The sequence below is a fragment of the Nesoenas mayeri genome, assembly GCF_963082525.1.
Source record: "Nesoenas mayeri genome assembly, chromosome: Z".
Lineage (NCBI taxonomy): Eukaryota > Metazoa > Chordata > Aves > Columbiformes > Columbidae > Nesoenas > Nesoenas mayeri.
In genome coordinates, this window is record NC_137542.1 from 69,190,058 (window position 1) to 69,206,903 (window position 16,846).

Consider the following 16,846-nt stretch of genomic DNA (forward strand, 5'->3'; position numbering starts at 1 on the left):
TACAGGTGTCAGTGCCAAATGATGAGTTTCATTTTTATGTTAAATTATGTACAAAATACAAACTCCAGAAACTGAGAGATGCACAGTATGAATTCACTGGTTTGGAATGGTATTTTCTGGTATTTAGTTTCTGATGCTTAGTTCCATTTCTTACAAAGTGATGGTTTCTTCAGATACTGGACATAATGTTGGGTGTTTGTTCTCCATGTGCAGTTCTACCTATTATAAATCCAAATTTACATACATATGTATATGCATGTTTAATTTAGTTTCTAGCTCTGGCTGGGAAGAAGTGAACACTTTTGAAAACCGATTTTAATTTTTACTGTGGTGCTAAATTGAGGTAGTTCCAACAGGTTTGAAGTTTGCTGTGAAAGACAGCAAAAGTAGTGAGAGCATTGTCTGAATGGGTAGTGTTTCTGTCTCTGAGTCCCTTGACGCACTCTTCCATAGAGAACAACACTACCTGGATTAGATTGTCTGCAAGTAGGCATGATGGACCAGACTTTGTGTTTGTGGACCTTTGATTTTTGGGGACATTTCACTGATGGTGAAAGGTGCTGTGCTGACAGATACTGAAATGAAATCTTTCCAGTTAGACGCAAAATACATTCAGTATTGGAACTTTAGGCTTTTCCATTCCTCTCCCGAGAGGGACTGGAGATTGAATTCTCCCACTCATTCGGTCCTCATTTGTTCTGAGCTGGACTTTCACACAGACCTGGTCACGAGCTTTTTAGTTTTAATCATGAGGTTGACTGGTCCACTTGAAACTCGGCTTAAACTGTAAATGCGTTTCATACAACACCCCGAAGAGTCATCACATGAAAATGGTTTGGGACTACTGCCAACCCAGGCTGAATTTGAACTGGTGACCTACCATCCACATTATATTCCTAATATCATCCATCATATGTTGAAATCTGGTGTTTCCAGAGATACTTTTAGCATACTAAATGTGTTTCCAAAGCTCTGTGCTTTGTCCCTGGGTTTCGGCCATTCAGAACACTGGTATGTTCTTGGCTCCTTGTGAATGCGTGAGGGGATGGACTCGCCTAACAGTCAGTTAGAAAACAGACTGCATAAACTTTAGCTAAACCGTTCTGTTTTGTTTCTTTTGTTTCTTAACAGGATCCAACAGCTGCATCTATTTCGGACAGAGACTGTGATACAAGAGAGGGAGAGACTGTAGCCATGAACTATAAGCCGTCCCCACTTCAAGTGAAATTAGGTGAGTCTTTGCTGTTGGAGAGTGAAAAGGCTGAATCCAAGGTCTGAAATACGGTGATGTGCTCGTGGGATCGTCTGCAGATCTCCATGCGTGTGGCTGAACATGCTAGCTTGGCTCACACAACTGACAGAGCAGCTTTGTCTGTGATTCTGCTGCTCAGGGCACTGACCTGCAGCCATGTAAGGACCCTGTATTTTGGGCTTTTGGGGAGGAAGGAAGCTATGCCTTGAAAGGGAGGCATAGCTTTTTACACCTACAGATTTGTATCAAGCTAAGATGAAAGCTTGGCCAGATAAAGAATGAAGATAATATAGAGGGACTGTAAAAAGAAGAGATGACAGCATCACTGCAAACAAAAGGGAAAGGATCAGAGACTTGGGCCATTACCAGGAAAAGACAGAGCTGGGTTAGTGTGAGATGGAAGGCTTGTAGGTTTGTAAAGGTTCACACACAAACAATTGTGCTATTTCTGAGCAATGTTTTTTTAAGTTCTGGAAGCAGAATCATCCAGTTAGCACAATATACTGCTTCCTCGCAAGGCTGATGCTACAAGAGGACAGCAACCCACACATGGATGTCCTGCCTCCAAAACCTGAGCCACTGTTGTGCCAAAAAAGCTCAAGAACATGATGAAGGACAGGTCAAAGCAACAGTGTGCTTTTTGCTCAGAGGAAAGATGAAAAATGGGAGTTTAAGTCTGTTTCCCAATAGGAGCAGGAAGCAGTCCCCTGGTTGTCCTTCACATCAGAACAAATGACATGGGCAGGATGCTGCTAGAGGTGGTTGAAGGTGCCATGTTGGGGAAAGCTCTGAAAGAAGTGAGTGCCCAGATGTACAGTGGAATAGCTCTAGCCCCTACCAAATGAGTGACAGTGAAGGTCAGCAGACAGCTAAGGTTTGTAGAAGATTTGGGACAGTTCAGGTATTGGTGTTTGATTATAAAGAGATGTTTTTGATAGGTGGGTTTTACCCAAGGACCTACAGTACTGCTGCAAACACTAACGTTGGCTTCAGTTATAAGAGGAGCCTGAAAGAAACACCAGGCAGAGTCTGAGGAGTGCTCGTGAAGTCTCAAAGCTCTACCTGAGTACATAGTAAATTGGATAATCAGATAAATTCGGTCATAGCAATGCAGAAAGGAATGTCACAGAGTAGACTCAGAGACAGCAAAGGAAAAGAAAGTAGTTGAGTAGACAAGGTCTCGCTCAAAGAGTGACTAGGAAGGTTAAGACAGAAAGCTGGATGTGCAAACACAGCAAGATTATGCAGCAAAGTGGAGGACCTTGAGCTACTGATCAGGATATGAGCAAGTGCATTGGGACAGTAAATTTGTCCTGCAATCACAGCCATGAATACTCTAAATTAGTGGCTGCTTTTCAGGAAAAGGCAGGGAGCAGCAGTATGCATTAATGACAGCACATCTCACAGTTTGGTAAACGATTATCACTGCCAGCATGCCATATGCCTCCAGGATCCTTTTTCACTGCCAAGAGTGTTCTATAATGTTATTAGAGAGATAATTACTACTGCAGTAGTTGTTTCGGATAATTTAACATCAGGAATCAGGTTGGAGAGACATTGATACTATTATTGGTAAGTCTCAGATATTTTTGGTTTTCTAGGCTATAGAGACTCACTAACGTGACAGGAAATGATGCTATTTCAGACTTGGCTTTGGTAAGCCGTGAGGACATTATAGGAGATTTGATCATAAGAAATAGATTTGGATTCAGGAATAACAGGTTCAATTCCTGCAAACTGAATTAAAAGGTAATTTGAGGTAGATCTGTGACAAACCTCAGTTTTATAAACTTAATGCTTAAGCAAAGCCAGTAGATTGAGAAGCCCAGGAACTCAGAACACATCAGGCAGGGTTTAAGGAGAATGTATCAGAAGAAGGGACATTACTGATGGAGTTCTCCAACAGTAATTTCATTTATTTTTTTGTTAATGGCTTTGACACAAAAAGCCAGGCAGGAGTCAGCAAAGATAGTTTAGTCATAGCATATTTGGGAGACATGAGTACAACAAAGCAACAAAGACTGGGAAATCCCATGGAGAAAAAAATATGGAAACTGAAATTATAGAAATGAAAAAAATATTACAGGAGAAACTCCATCTGCTATAAACTGAAATTTAGTGAGGTGATTGAGGAAAAGGAAGCCTATTACATCAATTGATTGCAAGGTTATTAAAATGGACTAATACATTAAAATACACCGTAACCACACTTTGCAGAGTTCACCAGCTTTTTTCCAAGGATCAGGTACAAGAGAATGATTAGTTTTTCTGCCAGAAGTTCTGCTTTTCTGCACAGGGAAAATTTTATTTCATTTAGCCACTGCTGAAGACTGCTGTCGACCAGTAAAGAGGCAAAGGAAGGTATTGGAACAGTCTGAACAGATTTGCAGTAGACAGAGGTGTGTCATTGCCAGGACCTGCTTTCCAGATAGTGCCCCTGCCTGGTGAATACTCAGCGCTGACCACAAAATGCTTATGAGGGTAATAGTGGGTGAAACCTACCTGCTTAGGAGGAATTATCGTACAAGGCTGATGAGCATCTTTCTGCCTTGTCTCCAGAGAGAACGTTTGAACACCTCTCGCTCTGCCTGTGGAAACAACGTGCCTCTGTAGTTAGGTGAACAGGCATCTCGTGGCGTTTGGATCGACTCTTTACTCTCAGCCATACCAAATGAGCTGTAGGTTACCTGGAGCAAAACAAGACTAACTGTGTTGTCTGTAGCCAGTGTAACATGCCTTAAACCCACATCAGCTCCTGCTGCTGTTATTCTTAAAATCTGCCCAGCCTTTACAATTTTCAAGCAGTTTCGTGGCTCACATCTCCCAGCTCTGGCCCCTCTTCATCCAAGTAGATTTTTTGCTCTTCTGCATTAAATTTGTCAGGATTTGGATTGTTTCTTTAATCGCTTTAAGGCTAGATAAAGCTAAGGTAGGACATAAATGTTTAATAGCTTAACTGGCAGAGCCATTGTTGGGGATGGTAGTGAGTAGGATTTTAATCCTATTGCAGGTTTTCCATAAGGATAGTGGCATTTTTCACTGTTAAATCAGAATCAATTGTTCAAATGTCAAATGCTCTGATAGAAGGCTGATAAATGTTACTTCTCACTCTGTGAAGATTCATGTATAAATCTATCATATGCGCTTGCTGGAAGCCTGGTCCAAGTGAGCTCAATTAAATACCAACCCAGCATGAATACAACTTCTGCTTCCAGAGCCTGCAGTGATTGAAGCCTGACAGAAACAGCGCGATGTGCTGCACGCATTGAACACAGATTTATCCCAGCACTCGAATGGTCTTTTCCTTCGTTATTTCTCCCCCTCTGAATTAATACATTTGACCACATGTTCGCTTGGGGGGGTCAGGTAGATAAAAGAAAAAACTTCACAGGTGGCTTATATTTCTGGTGACTTCCTAAAGGTTATGCCTGGTTTATAAGTGGAACAGAAAAATTTAGCTTGGTGCTGAGGCCATGTTGAAAGAGAGGAGAACCTCACACCAAGGGCAAACAACATATCCCAGTTTGTGTAGTTAATCTTCTTAAACCCGTATTGATATTATATCCGTATTAATTATGTATTTCTTACTTTTCTAACACTCCCACTTTGTCTTTCTGTCAGGAGCTGCAAGGCTCAGCCGTGCTTCTTTCTAGCAAATCACTTGATAAGGAGGCTCCTGACAGCACTATGGGGGGCTGGGTGTCCATTAGTGCTTAGGAGATGTCTACAGCACATCCTTATTAGGAGGCATATCCAGATGGAGCACATACCACAAGCCTTTTGAAAACAGAAAAGAGTTGTGTTAAGGAGAGAGGGAGGAAGAGAATAATCCCCAAGTGTAAGTCTCAGGGGCTCCATATCCACTGGAAAGCAACAGATCCTCATGGGACCCCCAGGAGACGAGATATTATTTTAATGAAGCTTATGCCATCTGTTTTTCTGGTTTGCATTTTTAATTTCCCTTCTCTCCCAGACAGTCTGTGTGTCTTTCCTAGCAGTCCACGACGTGACAAGTTTGTGTTGAAATAGAGCAGGCAACGTGGCAATTGGTTGGAGTGCTGCAGGACAGGCTGCAGTGGTGATGAGGGACTGTGGCAATGGCATCTTTGTCAGCACATCCACCACGTCAGGAGCTTGGCAATAGATCTGCCACGTCCCCATCTGCAGATGAACATATAGGAGAGAGGCAGACAGACAGAGAGACTCATAGCAGCCTTCATCCCCCTGAGACACCTGTTGTCTTAGATGTAAGCAGCTCCTCTCCTTGGACTAGACAGAGAGTAAGGCACTGTTTTGGGAAGACTACTCAGTGGGGTGGCCAAAAATATGTGAAAAACGAGTGTCTAAGCTAGGCAGACTGGATCCCACCTTCAGAATGAGTGAGCTACATGCAGGTGAGGTGGCCTGCCATATGACCAAGCCTACATCGTATTGATGCAGGCTTGAGAGTGTTTATGGCTTTTATTTTAGACTTCCTTTGCAAAGCTTCTTGTAAAAAATGACCTGAATTGCAAATGTAGCAGGTGATTTTCCTGCTTTCATAGCTACTGTTTTGTTCGCCTCACAGGTTAGATCTCATGCTGGTATTTATCTTAGCACCAAAAAGCACAGCAGCTGGTACTAGTCAGCCCCATAAGGACAAGCAATTGTCACAGAATTGCCTTTGATGTAAGCTGCTGTAGCTCAAGTATAAGCTTGGGCTTATACTCCCCAGCCGAACCAGAAACTCCCCTTGCTTTAAGACAGGAACCTGTCCTAACACTAACAGAGCAGAACTGTTTCATTAATTAATAAGTTACTAACACTTCCCTCCTGCTAGCTGCAGTTGTAGGATATTGGTATTTTGCCTAGGAGACACAGTGCAGATCACCCTTAGAGCAGATCTGGCACAGCCCAGCTACTGCTGGTAAGAAAATTCCGCACACAGGGAGCCTGTTGCTGTTGCTAGGGTGAGCATAGAAGCCTCTTGAGTCGCCCCAGCCTGGCTGTTTGTCTTTCTCTGTGACAAGGAGAGGAGAGCAAGTGAATGTCCGTAGTGGGGCCTGAGCCAAGCAGATGGAGGAATGTGAAGGTGAAGGAAGTCTTGGCAGAAAAAGGTGTTCTCTGACAAACAACCGTAGTGCTCATCCTCCAAGAAGAGATCTCAAATGAGACCACCCAAGGGAATGGGCCCGATCCCATCCTGTTGCTCTGCTCCATCACTGTATTCCTCCATGTACAAACATCCTGAGAATTTACTTGGTGACAGCACTGGAGTTCATATCTCTGGCTTCCTCAGACATTAGCTGGGCATGGGGATTTGGTGTCGGGACACCAGTTAGGTACATCCACTTACAAACACTGAATTATTTCACTTGTGCTATTGGATTAATTCCTGCTTGTTAACAAACAAGATTCTCAAAAACCTCAAGCAAGTAACTGGAATAATTCCTCAGAGCAAGCAATTCTGGTAGGGTAAAATAGCAACAGAAACCCCAGGGCAAGGAAATACAGTGTTTTGTTCCCTAGGGTCCCTGACTTGGACAAAACTGAGGATGTAATTTATGGCCAGGACGCATCTTGGTGGAGACTGGAGTGAACAGAGGAGATAATCCATTTGGGGACATAGGCTGATGATTCATCTGTGGTTTTAGCTCCTGCCTTCCAGCCTGCTGCTTCACATTCATGGCAGATACTGAATTGCTGTATGATCAGGGTGGAGCAGTACTGGGAATATCAGTCAGTGAGCTGAGAACTGCGAAGCCCTCAGGGTTCAACATAAAATTTCTGGTTGAAATTTTACAGATGGTCTCTGATCTCAGTAAAAGACACATTGCCTTTATATCCCCATGTTGGTCCTGAAACTGATATTTCAATTTGTGTAGCAATTTAACCCCCCTCTCCTAGTGTTAAGTGTGGGTTCACAGCTTGTTTTAATGCAGATGCACGGCAGAGCTGCGGAGCACGCAGCAGAGCGTCCTATCCTGGTGCTGTTCACAAGGATGCCTTGCATCCATCAGGGATGCCTTTCCAGGGCTGCTCTTGCCACAGGTCACAATGAAAAGCTGGTGCTGGGAGATGCAGTCCCAAACAGAGCAGGCAGCAAGCATCTTGCTTAGGCTGAATGTCTCAGTAACTGCCTCCATCCGTGGCTCCTTTTCTGTCATCTCTTCCCAAGTCTGCTTCACAGCTTGTGACTTCTAACCTTTTCATACAGAAAATAGAATAATAAGAGGAGATTGTAGTAGACTGGACAAATCAATGCCATTAGTGTATCCTTTTGTCAGTACCTCAAGTACTGTGCTGTTCCCAGTTGCTCTTCTGTAACAAGGCAATTAATGCTAATTAGGTACAGCAGCTGTTGTTTCTGGGAAGAAGCTCTGTAGGTAAATTGGGAAAGCATTTTATAAAAAAGCCGTAACTCTTAAGCTAGGTCCCCAGGTTCCAACCCTATTGACAAGACGACAGATTTCCATATCCATAACTGTTTGCATGGCGACCTCAAGTGACATCATTACCTTAAGTGCACAAAGCCGTTTTCCTCCCCTGGGAGCACCCATTTCCTTCAACACAGTCTCTACTTCGTACGGGAGGAATGAGTAGTGCGGAAGCCAGAGCGCAGCAGCAATGTAGCGCTGCTATTGATTTTCTTCATGAAGATAGAAGTGCAGCCCACCCCTCGGAGGTCTCCTGGGGCTTGGAAGGAATTTATTTAAACATTATTTCATGTGTTATTGCTCTTTCCATTTATAAGAGAAATTGCATACACAGATTTATTGTAGCATCCTTCCTGTAGGATATCTCCAGGCTCTTTTTGGAGGGGATGAGAGAGTGAACAGCTGCATCATGTTAAGGGCAGTGAGGCTGCCTGCAGACAGAGCAGCGAGGATGAGCGCAGAAAAACAGTTGTGACAGGCATATTACTGAAGATTAGTTAGAGCAGAAACAGAGGGGCAGGAGGGGTGTTTTGAGATGCTGTAGCTGACACAGGCTCGGGTGAACAGTAGAGCCATTAAGAGAAACTGGAACAGAGCAGTTCACTGGAGTTCAGCAGGGAGCTCTGGGCAGGAGGGAGTGTGAGCTGAGACAGAGGGAAGGGAGGTACCAGTCAGCACATCCCAGGGGCAAAGCGTGAGCACATGAAGCAGGACAGGGCATGATGCTCACTAGATGAGCCTAGTCTTTCTGTCACTGAAATTTGCTTGATTTATTGTGCCACCCCATGAGGACTTTACTGGCCTTCTCAGCCCTTCACCATCATACAGGCACCTTTCCCATGGCAAGTTACTGGGTACCCATGCACCTTGCAGACCCACAGACACACACCCACCCTCGTGTTGTACGCACCACTCTTGGCTAATACGCCTTCCAGTAAAAAGTCATCACAGAGGAAGCTATAAGACAGCTGAATCTTTTTTTTTTTTAATTACCTGACCATCCTTCAGCCATTCCAAATTTTTACAGTATCTACAGGTCTGATAGTCTAGGAAAGAGAGCTAAGCCTTAAAATCTGTGTCTATGCAAATTGTTTTGCTTTGTAATGAGAATAAGCCAAAGCGTCTGGAGTCTGGGGGTTTTATGCTTGAAGCAGGGGACCAGAGCTGCAAATTGCGGGTTTTCTTATTTGCCCTGACCCACCATGATCTGTCACCACAAACAGGAGAAGCAGCTCAGAAGGTTGTGAGGCAAAGCAAATTAAGCAAATTATTGAGATTCGCTGGTAGAAGGAAGGAAGTATTCAGTAGTGGAATGAGTAGTGATGAGAATAAAAACTACCTGGCCTAGCAAAGCCTGAGCCCAGCAGGCAGCACCACAGCAGTGGTGAGCTGATGGTCTGCTCACAGGTTTTGTTACACAGCATGTATTACTCTTATCACTGTTTTTTATGAAGTACATAGAGAACTGGCTTAAAAGAGAGTGATGTCCCCAAAGGTGATTTACACCTTGTTCCTGACATTAAAAAGATGAACACCAGCTGTGTTGACTGGGCTGCCTGCTCACGTATCGGCATCTTTGACAAAATTAACACCAAAAATGGCAGTAACACTGTTTGCTGGTTTCTCGGAGCCTGTGTCCTTAAATATAGGTTCCACCTGATCCCCTGGCCTACCACAAGGAACTGCTGGAGAGAGTCCAGTGCAGAGCCACAAAGATGATGAAGGGAGTGGAGCATCTCCCTTATGAGGAAAGGCTGAGGGAGCTGGGTCTCTTTAGTTTGGAGAAGAGGAAACTGAGGGGTGACCTCATTAATGTTTACAAATATATAAAGGGTGAATGTCATGAGGATGGAGCCAGGCTCTTCTCGGTGACAACCAATGATAAGACAAGGAATAGTGAGTGCAAACTGAAAGACAAGAGGTTCCACTTAAATTTGAGAAGAAACTTCTCAGTGAGGGTGACAGACACTGGAACAGGCTGCCCAGGGGAGTTGTGGAGTCTCCTGCTCTGCAGACATTCAAACCCACCTGGACACTTTCCTGTGTAACCTCATCTGGGTGTTCCTGCTCCAGCAGGGGGATTGCACTGGATGAGCTTTCTAGGTCCTTTCCATTCCCTGACATTCTGTGATTCTGTGATTTCCCCAATTCTGAATTATCCAGGTGTTACTATTTCTGTAATTCCTTCTGATGTCTCCATAGGTAGATGAGTTTCCATGAGACACTCAAGGGAAGCAAGGAGAGCCCCCTGTAACTAATATTAACTGTCTCTGGAACAGACCACAGCATCCGTGGACAATATTGGATGATGCTTTTTTTTTTTTTTTTTCATGTGTTTAATTTGTTAATGATGAGCCTTAAACTGTAGCTGACAGTCAACTGAATTTGTTCAGCAATATGGGTTCCCCCTTTGTCTTCTCTGTGCTGCACATTCAGCTCTTAATCAGGAAGGATTACTGTCTGTTTATTGAGGGTTGGGTCTAAAATTCTCTGTCAGCAGATCAGGGCTCTATTAAGTAGAAATTACACACACTTCTCAAAGGAAAGGAATTTGTGCTGGTATAGGAAGTTCACTGCAGTTTTTGGTTGGTTGGTTGGTTGGTTGGTTGGTTGGTTTTTTAACTGTTAGGCACAGAGGATGCTCACAGCACCTTGAAGACTTCTTGTTGCTTCTCTGAGATCATAAAGGATCCTTTGGAGACTCACAGCTCATCAAAACACACAAACCTTGGTGTGCCACAGCAGGAGAGCAGAACAGATGAGGACGTCACCGATATCATGTGCTCTTGTCAGTAGCAGGGTACTTGTTAGGTGAGGGTACCATGGTGGTCCTGGATGCAGACCTTGGCTGAGCATGAACAGAGGAACTTCTCTGATCCTGGGGACAGTCTTGTCTCAGCAGAAGTGTTAACCCAGCCATGCACAGCAGAGCCCTGGTGCGCAAGGCACAGCAAGTGCCTCAGCTAAAGCACCACCTGCATGGCCAAGCTCTCCGTGTGTCACTTAGGGAGATCTACCACATGGAATAGTGGAGAAGAGGTAGGATAGGAGCACAATTTTTGCCTAGTTAGCAGCAGTCTTGGCTTCATCGTGCCCCTCAGTTTTGGTGTAGAGGTCTGGGGAGGAGCAATTCCCAAAACCAGGGGGCAGCACAGAAGAAACCATGGAAGCTTTTTCTGTGGTTCTTCATGAAGGGAGGGCTGATTGAAGGAGGTCATGGGGCAATATGGTCCTGTGCTGGGTACACACAAAAGAGGCTGTTGTCTAGGTTAGCAGACTGGTAGAAGGAACTCTACTGCGACTTCTGTTATTCTCAGCATCTCAGGTTGGGGTCAGAGATGCCACCAGCCTCTTACAACAGCCAGCATCACAGATTTACGGAGAAGTTTTAGGAACAGGAATTAAGCTGCAGTGGAGAGGGTGGGACTAGTTGTTCAAAGAGGCTTCTGGGTCTTGCAAGTCCTGGCTGGGACTAAGAGGGAGCTTTGCTGGTTCCCTGGCGGTTGCTTCCCCCCTGGCAGTAACAGGGCAGTGGCCTCTCCGGGAAGGACCACAGGCAGTACCAGACACAGCCTTTGGGCTCTGCTGTGTGCACAAATCCTCTTGCACCTCTCCTCCTTTTCTTTCAACCCTCAGGCTTTTGGCTCAGCTCTTTCCTTGTTCCGCTTGGCAGTCATTCTCTATAAAGCATGTCTCACTGAAGGAAAATAAAGCCGTTTTTATAGATGTCACATGTTTACCGAGATAAGATTTTATTTAAGAAGCTGTAAAGTCACAGCAGTAATTGGACAGTCTGATCCCGTTTCTCCAGTTGTTAAACACAGCTATCATTCAAAAAGCTATAATTACTGCGTGAATCATGGCTCGGTAGCTTGTGCTAAGGGTAGGCATTTATTGCATCGTTCATGATAATGAGACACTGTAGTCTGGCGCTGTGCAAAACAGCTGTAGTCCCCTTTTTGAAGCTTCTTCCAGAAAGAAAACCAGGAGTTGTTCATCAGATTTGAAAACATTTGAGCATTTCTCTTTCTTTATTAACCTATAGGGAAAGCACACTGCATAGACAACATTTGTGTCCTTTCTCCACGTCCAGTTACAAGGGGAGAGGAGGGGTAACAAGTATGTTCTTGGCAGATAGGTCCACGTCTTCATGTACTTGCTCAAAGAATGATCTCCAGCTTCTCCCGCGTACCCACCGCAGTTTGTTCGTCTCTGCCTCCAGCCCCAGTGCAGCATGAACATCAGAGTCCTGTTCTCCGCACTCTGCTTTGCAAACTGCCCCTCTCCCAGGCATCCTGCTGCTTCCAGGATCAGTGAAATCAGCCGTCCTCACTCTTCAAGACTGCAGACCTGAGCCATTGCCTCTCACTGACTCCTGCCTTCCTCTTCGTGTCCTTTTCACCTGTGAACTCTGCCCAAATATTTTTCTCTTTCTTTTCTTACCTCTCTGCCTTTTTTTTTCCTCACTCACCGCTTACCTTGAGAAGAGCTTGAACTAATTCAGCCTAAGCCTCTCTGAATGGGGAGCTGTTTCAGCTCTCTGTCCTGTAAAGTACCTCTGTTTGTAGCACAATAAAATAAATCTTTTGCACTCTTTTAAGGTAATTCTACTGTAAACCCCAAACCATCCTGTTACGTTTGTTATAACTTTGATTTTTTTCTACCTTTTGCTCTAAATGCAACATAATTCCCACTTTTTCCAAACAACAACTACATACCTTCTTTTTTTGGTCACTGCTATGAAATTGGCACAATCGAGTCAGCAAGTGTTGATGTCTCTTGGAGGAACGATGCAGTTCTTCTGTCTAGCTCAGTAGTTTGAAGCTCACGTGCTTAAAAGTGCTTTCTGCTGTGGGTAAACAGTGAGCTCGCTATGAGAAGAAGGTTTAATCACACCAAGTGTTTCTAAGCTGCTGGCGGCCCCTTCACTACAACAGAGCTCCCAGGTAACACCAGCCACTCCAAGCCAGAAAACAGCCCCTGTCTGTCCCCACCACTGCCCGGCCTGAAAGTAAGAGCAGATGTTCAAAAGATAAAGATTTGCTATGATTTGTTTTAAATACTGGTTGTAGGGCTAGGAATTAGAGAGGAGAGAAAAATAGTACAAGTGAGACAATTGTACGTTGTATAAGTTAATCTGAGAAACCATGTTTGACATACTAAATCACACTGTGCTAAAAATATGTCTTGAACAAGGCTAGCATATTTAATATTTAAAGTGGTGCTGTCAGGCATGGGTAGTCTGAGTCCAGAACAGAGGCTGTGTTTGAACTAAGATTTTTGGGGTTTGCTTGCAATTTTAAAGAGAAGACAAATATCTTGGGCTTAAAGTCCCTAATAAACACTTGCACCTTTTTTTTTTTTTGGTAAGTTTACTTAAAGAATGTATCATTAGTTGTTCCAAAATTCGCAAGTTCATGTCTAATTTACAGAGTAGTTTTGGCTGTGAAAAGTTTGGGAGGCTTGAATCACAGAATAGCTTTGCCTTTTTTAGCTACAGAGTTCAAGCCAGAACGTGGAAGGCTCAAATTCAATTCCTTTTCCTGCCTGAATGCTTTAACCACCAAGTTGAAATGTGGCTCTGATCTGTGGGGCAGGGCATGAAGCAAAAATATGAAAGCAAAACTTTTATATAGGTTTTTCTGCGCAGGAAGGTGTTGTATAGGCTTTTTGTAGCAGAAGAGCTACGATACATGACAGTCCTAGAACCTGACCTAGAACCAGTTTGTAATCTCCTCTGCTTCAGGACAGGGCAGAGAGAGGAAGGGGAAGGAGCGGGAGTAAAGAGGGAAAAGACAGTGCCAGCTGTCTGAATTTACCAGGTAATGACCATCAGATGGGATTTGGCCAGGATAACCTAGAGGGTTGTAAAGCAGATGGGAAGACTTCATGGGAAACGTTCTCTGTGCTAGCAAGGAATGTTATAAACATGGCTGTGTTGGCAGTAAATTGCCTGTAGCATCTAGTGGGTATTCATTCCCAACCTGTGTCCTTTCTCACCTTAATCACCTTAAGGAAATACTTTTTCACCATGAGGACAGTCCAGCACTGGAAAACTTGTCCCAAGGAGGTTGAGTCATCTCTGTCCTTGAAGGTTTTGAAAACCTGACTGAATAAACCTCTCAGCAGCCCAGTCTAAGCCTATAGCTGATCCTACTTTGAGCAGGACATTGGGCTAGAAAGCTCCTGAGGTCACTTCCAACTTGAAGTATCTTGTGATCCTGTTCCTAGTTAGGACTCCAGGGGTATTTTTTAGATGTAATGTACTTTCTACTTGCTGCTGAAAAAGTAGTCTTACTGTGTAAGTCCTACCTAGTTATTCTCTTGGGTTCGCAACACAAACACGGTAGGATTTGCGGAGGAACACTTAGGTAACCTGCATGCACTGGCACAAAGCAGTCCTCTTCAATAAACACCGCTATGTCCGCTGGTGAACAAGAGAAACCCAGTTGCTACTTGATTTTCACGCTGTTGCAAATGTTCTTATTTTAAAATTTTAATTATTGCTCTCTGTTCTTTCTCTTGAATTCACCAAACCTCTTCAGTTGTACCGTGATTGAATTTAAGAACGTGTTAAAACTAATTTTCTCCTTTGCTTCTATCTCTTACTGACTCCAGTGCACAGATAGGGAAATTTGTTCTTTTACAGGTGTCTTTCCTGACTTGAACTTTATCCATGGCTGTCAGTGCTGAGTGATCTTTTAACACCAGCAAGCAGCTGATTTCTTGTACCCACACTGTCCTAGCAAAACAAGGGCATCCACGGAGTGTAGCGATGGAATATTATAAAGCAGAAGCAAATTTAAGGTGGTTGTGCCCATGTTCGTGTGACATGTGGCGCAGGCGCAGCTGCTAACGTGGCTGTACAACACCTCCGTTTCATAGACCACTTTAAGCTCTTCTTGACATTGGTGATGTCTCAAGCAGCCATTGGAAAAGACAACTTAAATGTGAGATTGGCAGAGGAATATTTTTTCTGCTGTGATTTGTATTGTGAGTGGACTTTGCAGGAAAAGATGATGACCTGGAGGGTGGCTGTCACACATGGATCCTACCTGCTGCATGCCACTAATAATTGTAAGAAAGAACAGAATCCAAAAAAGTGAGTTAATCCTCCAATCTCATGTTTCTTTTCCCCATTTTCATCCCATGCATTTTTTCTGTACGGCAGAGAAATGGATTTTAAGCAGAGAAGGTTCAAATCCATCCTGGAGAATGAGGTCTACTATTTTAGTAGTTTGAAAAACACCGTTTTGATCTTCTTATGAGGAATTTAGGGCAGGAGTGGAGGTAGTGGGCATATGTTCAAGACTGTTAAAGGTGTGGAGCTTGCCTTGGGAAAAAATGAATGCTGGTCTGGAGCAAACTTCTGTAGCCCAGAAGAAATAAATTCTCTTTCATGGTCTTGGGGTGTGGAACAAATTGACGCTTATGAAAAGCTGCTTGTTACATCTGACAAGGTTGCAGAACAATGCTAAAACTTTTCAAAAGACAACAAAAAAAGCAGCTTGTCATACCTCATAGACCAGCTCTATAATCCAGAGGCAGAATCACAGGATTGTGAAAAATTAAGCAGAGAGTATTTGAGATTCTCAAAATGAAGATTCATGAGTACATTTCTTCCAGTCCTTCACTCGAACAAATTATTTACTCTTGCTTCCTGAGTACTCATCATGTATTTAGTGCTCAAGATGACCCTTGGCGGTGGTTAACAAACAGAGTTGTTGAAAGGATGAGTAGTCTGAGCTGTGGTCTGGAGGAAATGGGGTTACGTTTGGTGGAAAGAAAAGGTAATTAGTGGTATGTCATCATTTGTAAATGGCCACCACTGTAAAACCTGTTCTTTGGGACAGTCCTTGAAAGCCGCTGGGGTTTGCTACATATGGATCGCTCTGCCATCCCAGCAGTGTTGAAGTTAGCCAAGTGACTTCAAGTGGTGGACTTGGTCCTCAGAGATTTCCAGAGGGAGAGTGCCCTGTGGGCACCGCCTGCCCACGCGCTGACTTCTGCTTTGGTCCTTTGGCCCAACAATGTTTTGAGATGTTTGTAGGTAACAATACCCTGTATGAGACGGCATTTTAGGGAGATAATTTAGCTGGCTGATTCTAGTTGCAAATGGTGGCTTCAGTTGGAGACTGTCAGATGTACCTTATAACCACAAACCTTCTCAGGGTGGTGCCTTGCCAGGTCCTCATCACCTTCCACCGTCATCAGTAGATGTTGATTGACCTTCTTGAGGTCTGTGCAGATTATGGAGCTAATGCTGCATCCCAGGCATGATTTTTCACAAGGTCGACCAAAGTAAACAGAGTTCATTTAACAATGAAAGTAAAGTAAGAAAATCATATGTTCACTGTCCCATCCAGCAAGGTCTTTCCCTTGTGCAAAATGTGGTGGTAGGTTTAACCCCCCAATTTACGTCTCTATGTTACTGGAATTTGCACCTTCACCAGCACAGAAACAGCAGAGGTGCTTTGTTGGGGTTCTCATTTATTCCAGTTTGCTGCCTTTAAGCGTGAAATTGTTGCAGTTCACAGAAGCAGCAACTTTCTGCGTCTGGTTTCTGGTACCATCCTCTCCAGAGGGATGTGGAAGAGCAATGGCTGTCCTTACCTTTCACAGCAGACACTGCGGCAGAGGTGAGGCCGTCAGAGCTGCTCCGGCAGCTTTGTCACGGCATGGTGGGATGAGGACATGCAGCTCATTCTCCCTTACGTGTTATGGGCCCCTGGAGACCTGGCAGGAAGAAACCTCATTCCTGTCATTGGGCTGAGCCACTGTGATTTAGGGTGCCCAGGGAACAGATGCAGGGGATATAAAATTGCCATCTTATGTTGTTTTTCTGTCTCTCCTCACTTTTTATCACTGCGGTTAAAATGTTCCCACTCATTAACGTTGCAGAATAACACAGCTACCAGCATAAATCATCTTCCCTTGTTTACCTTCAGTCTATGACAGACATCGCAGCAAAGGACCCAAACCACAGGGGGGTAAGCCTGGAGCCTCTGCAAAGATACACTGCCCTCAGTATCACTAAGCTGAGGGGAAAGAGGGACTCCAGGTCTTGCCAAAGCATGCCCCAGCACTTACAGGGCCCAGACCTGGCTACCATGCAGCTGAGCAAATTGCTTTCCTTGGCATTCGGCAATATTTGCAAAGAGTTGCTACCTTCCCCGGG

General features: G+C 44.2%; 1 protein-coding gene across 2 annotated transcripts in view; it reads left to right on the top strand.

The window, feature by feature from the left end:
- The first annotated feature begins 1,174 nt into the window (after window positions 1–1,174).
- The window catches only part of FAM219A (family with sequence similarity 219 member A), a 35,838-nt gene continuing 20,166 nt past the window's right edge, over window positions 1,175–16,846 (top strand). For both annotated transcript variants that reach the window (XM_080362673.1, XM_080362674.1), the window contains exon 1: window positions 1,175–1,231. In XM_080362673.1, the coding sequence (XP_080218799.1) occupies window positions 1,195–1,231 (37 nt within the window). In that variant the 5' untranslated portion in view covers window positions 1,175–1,194. The remainder of the gene's footprint in view (window positions 1,232–16,846) is intronic.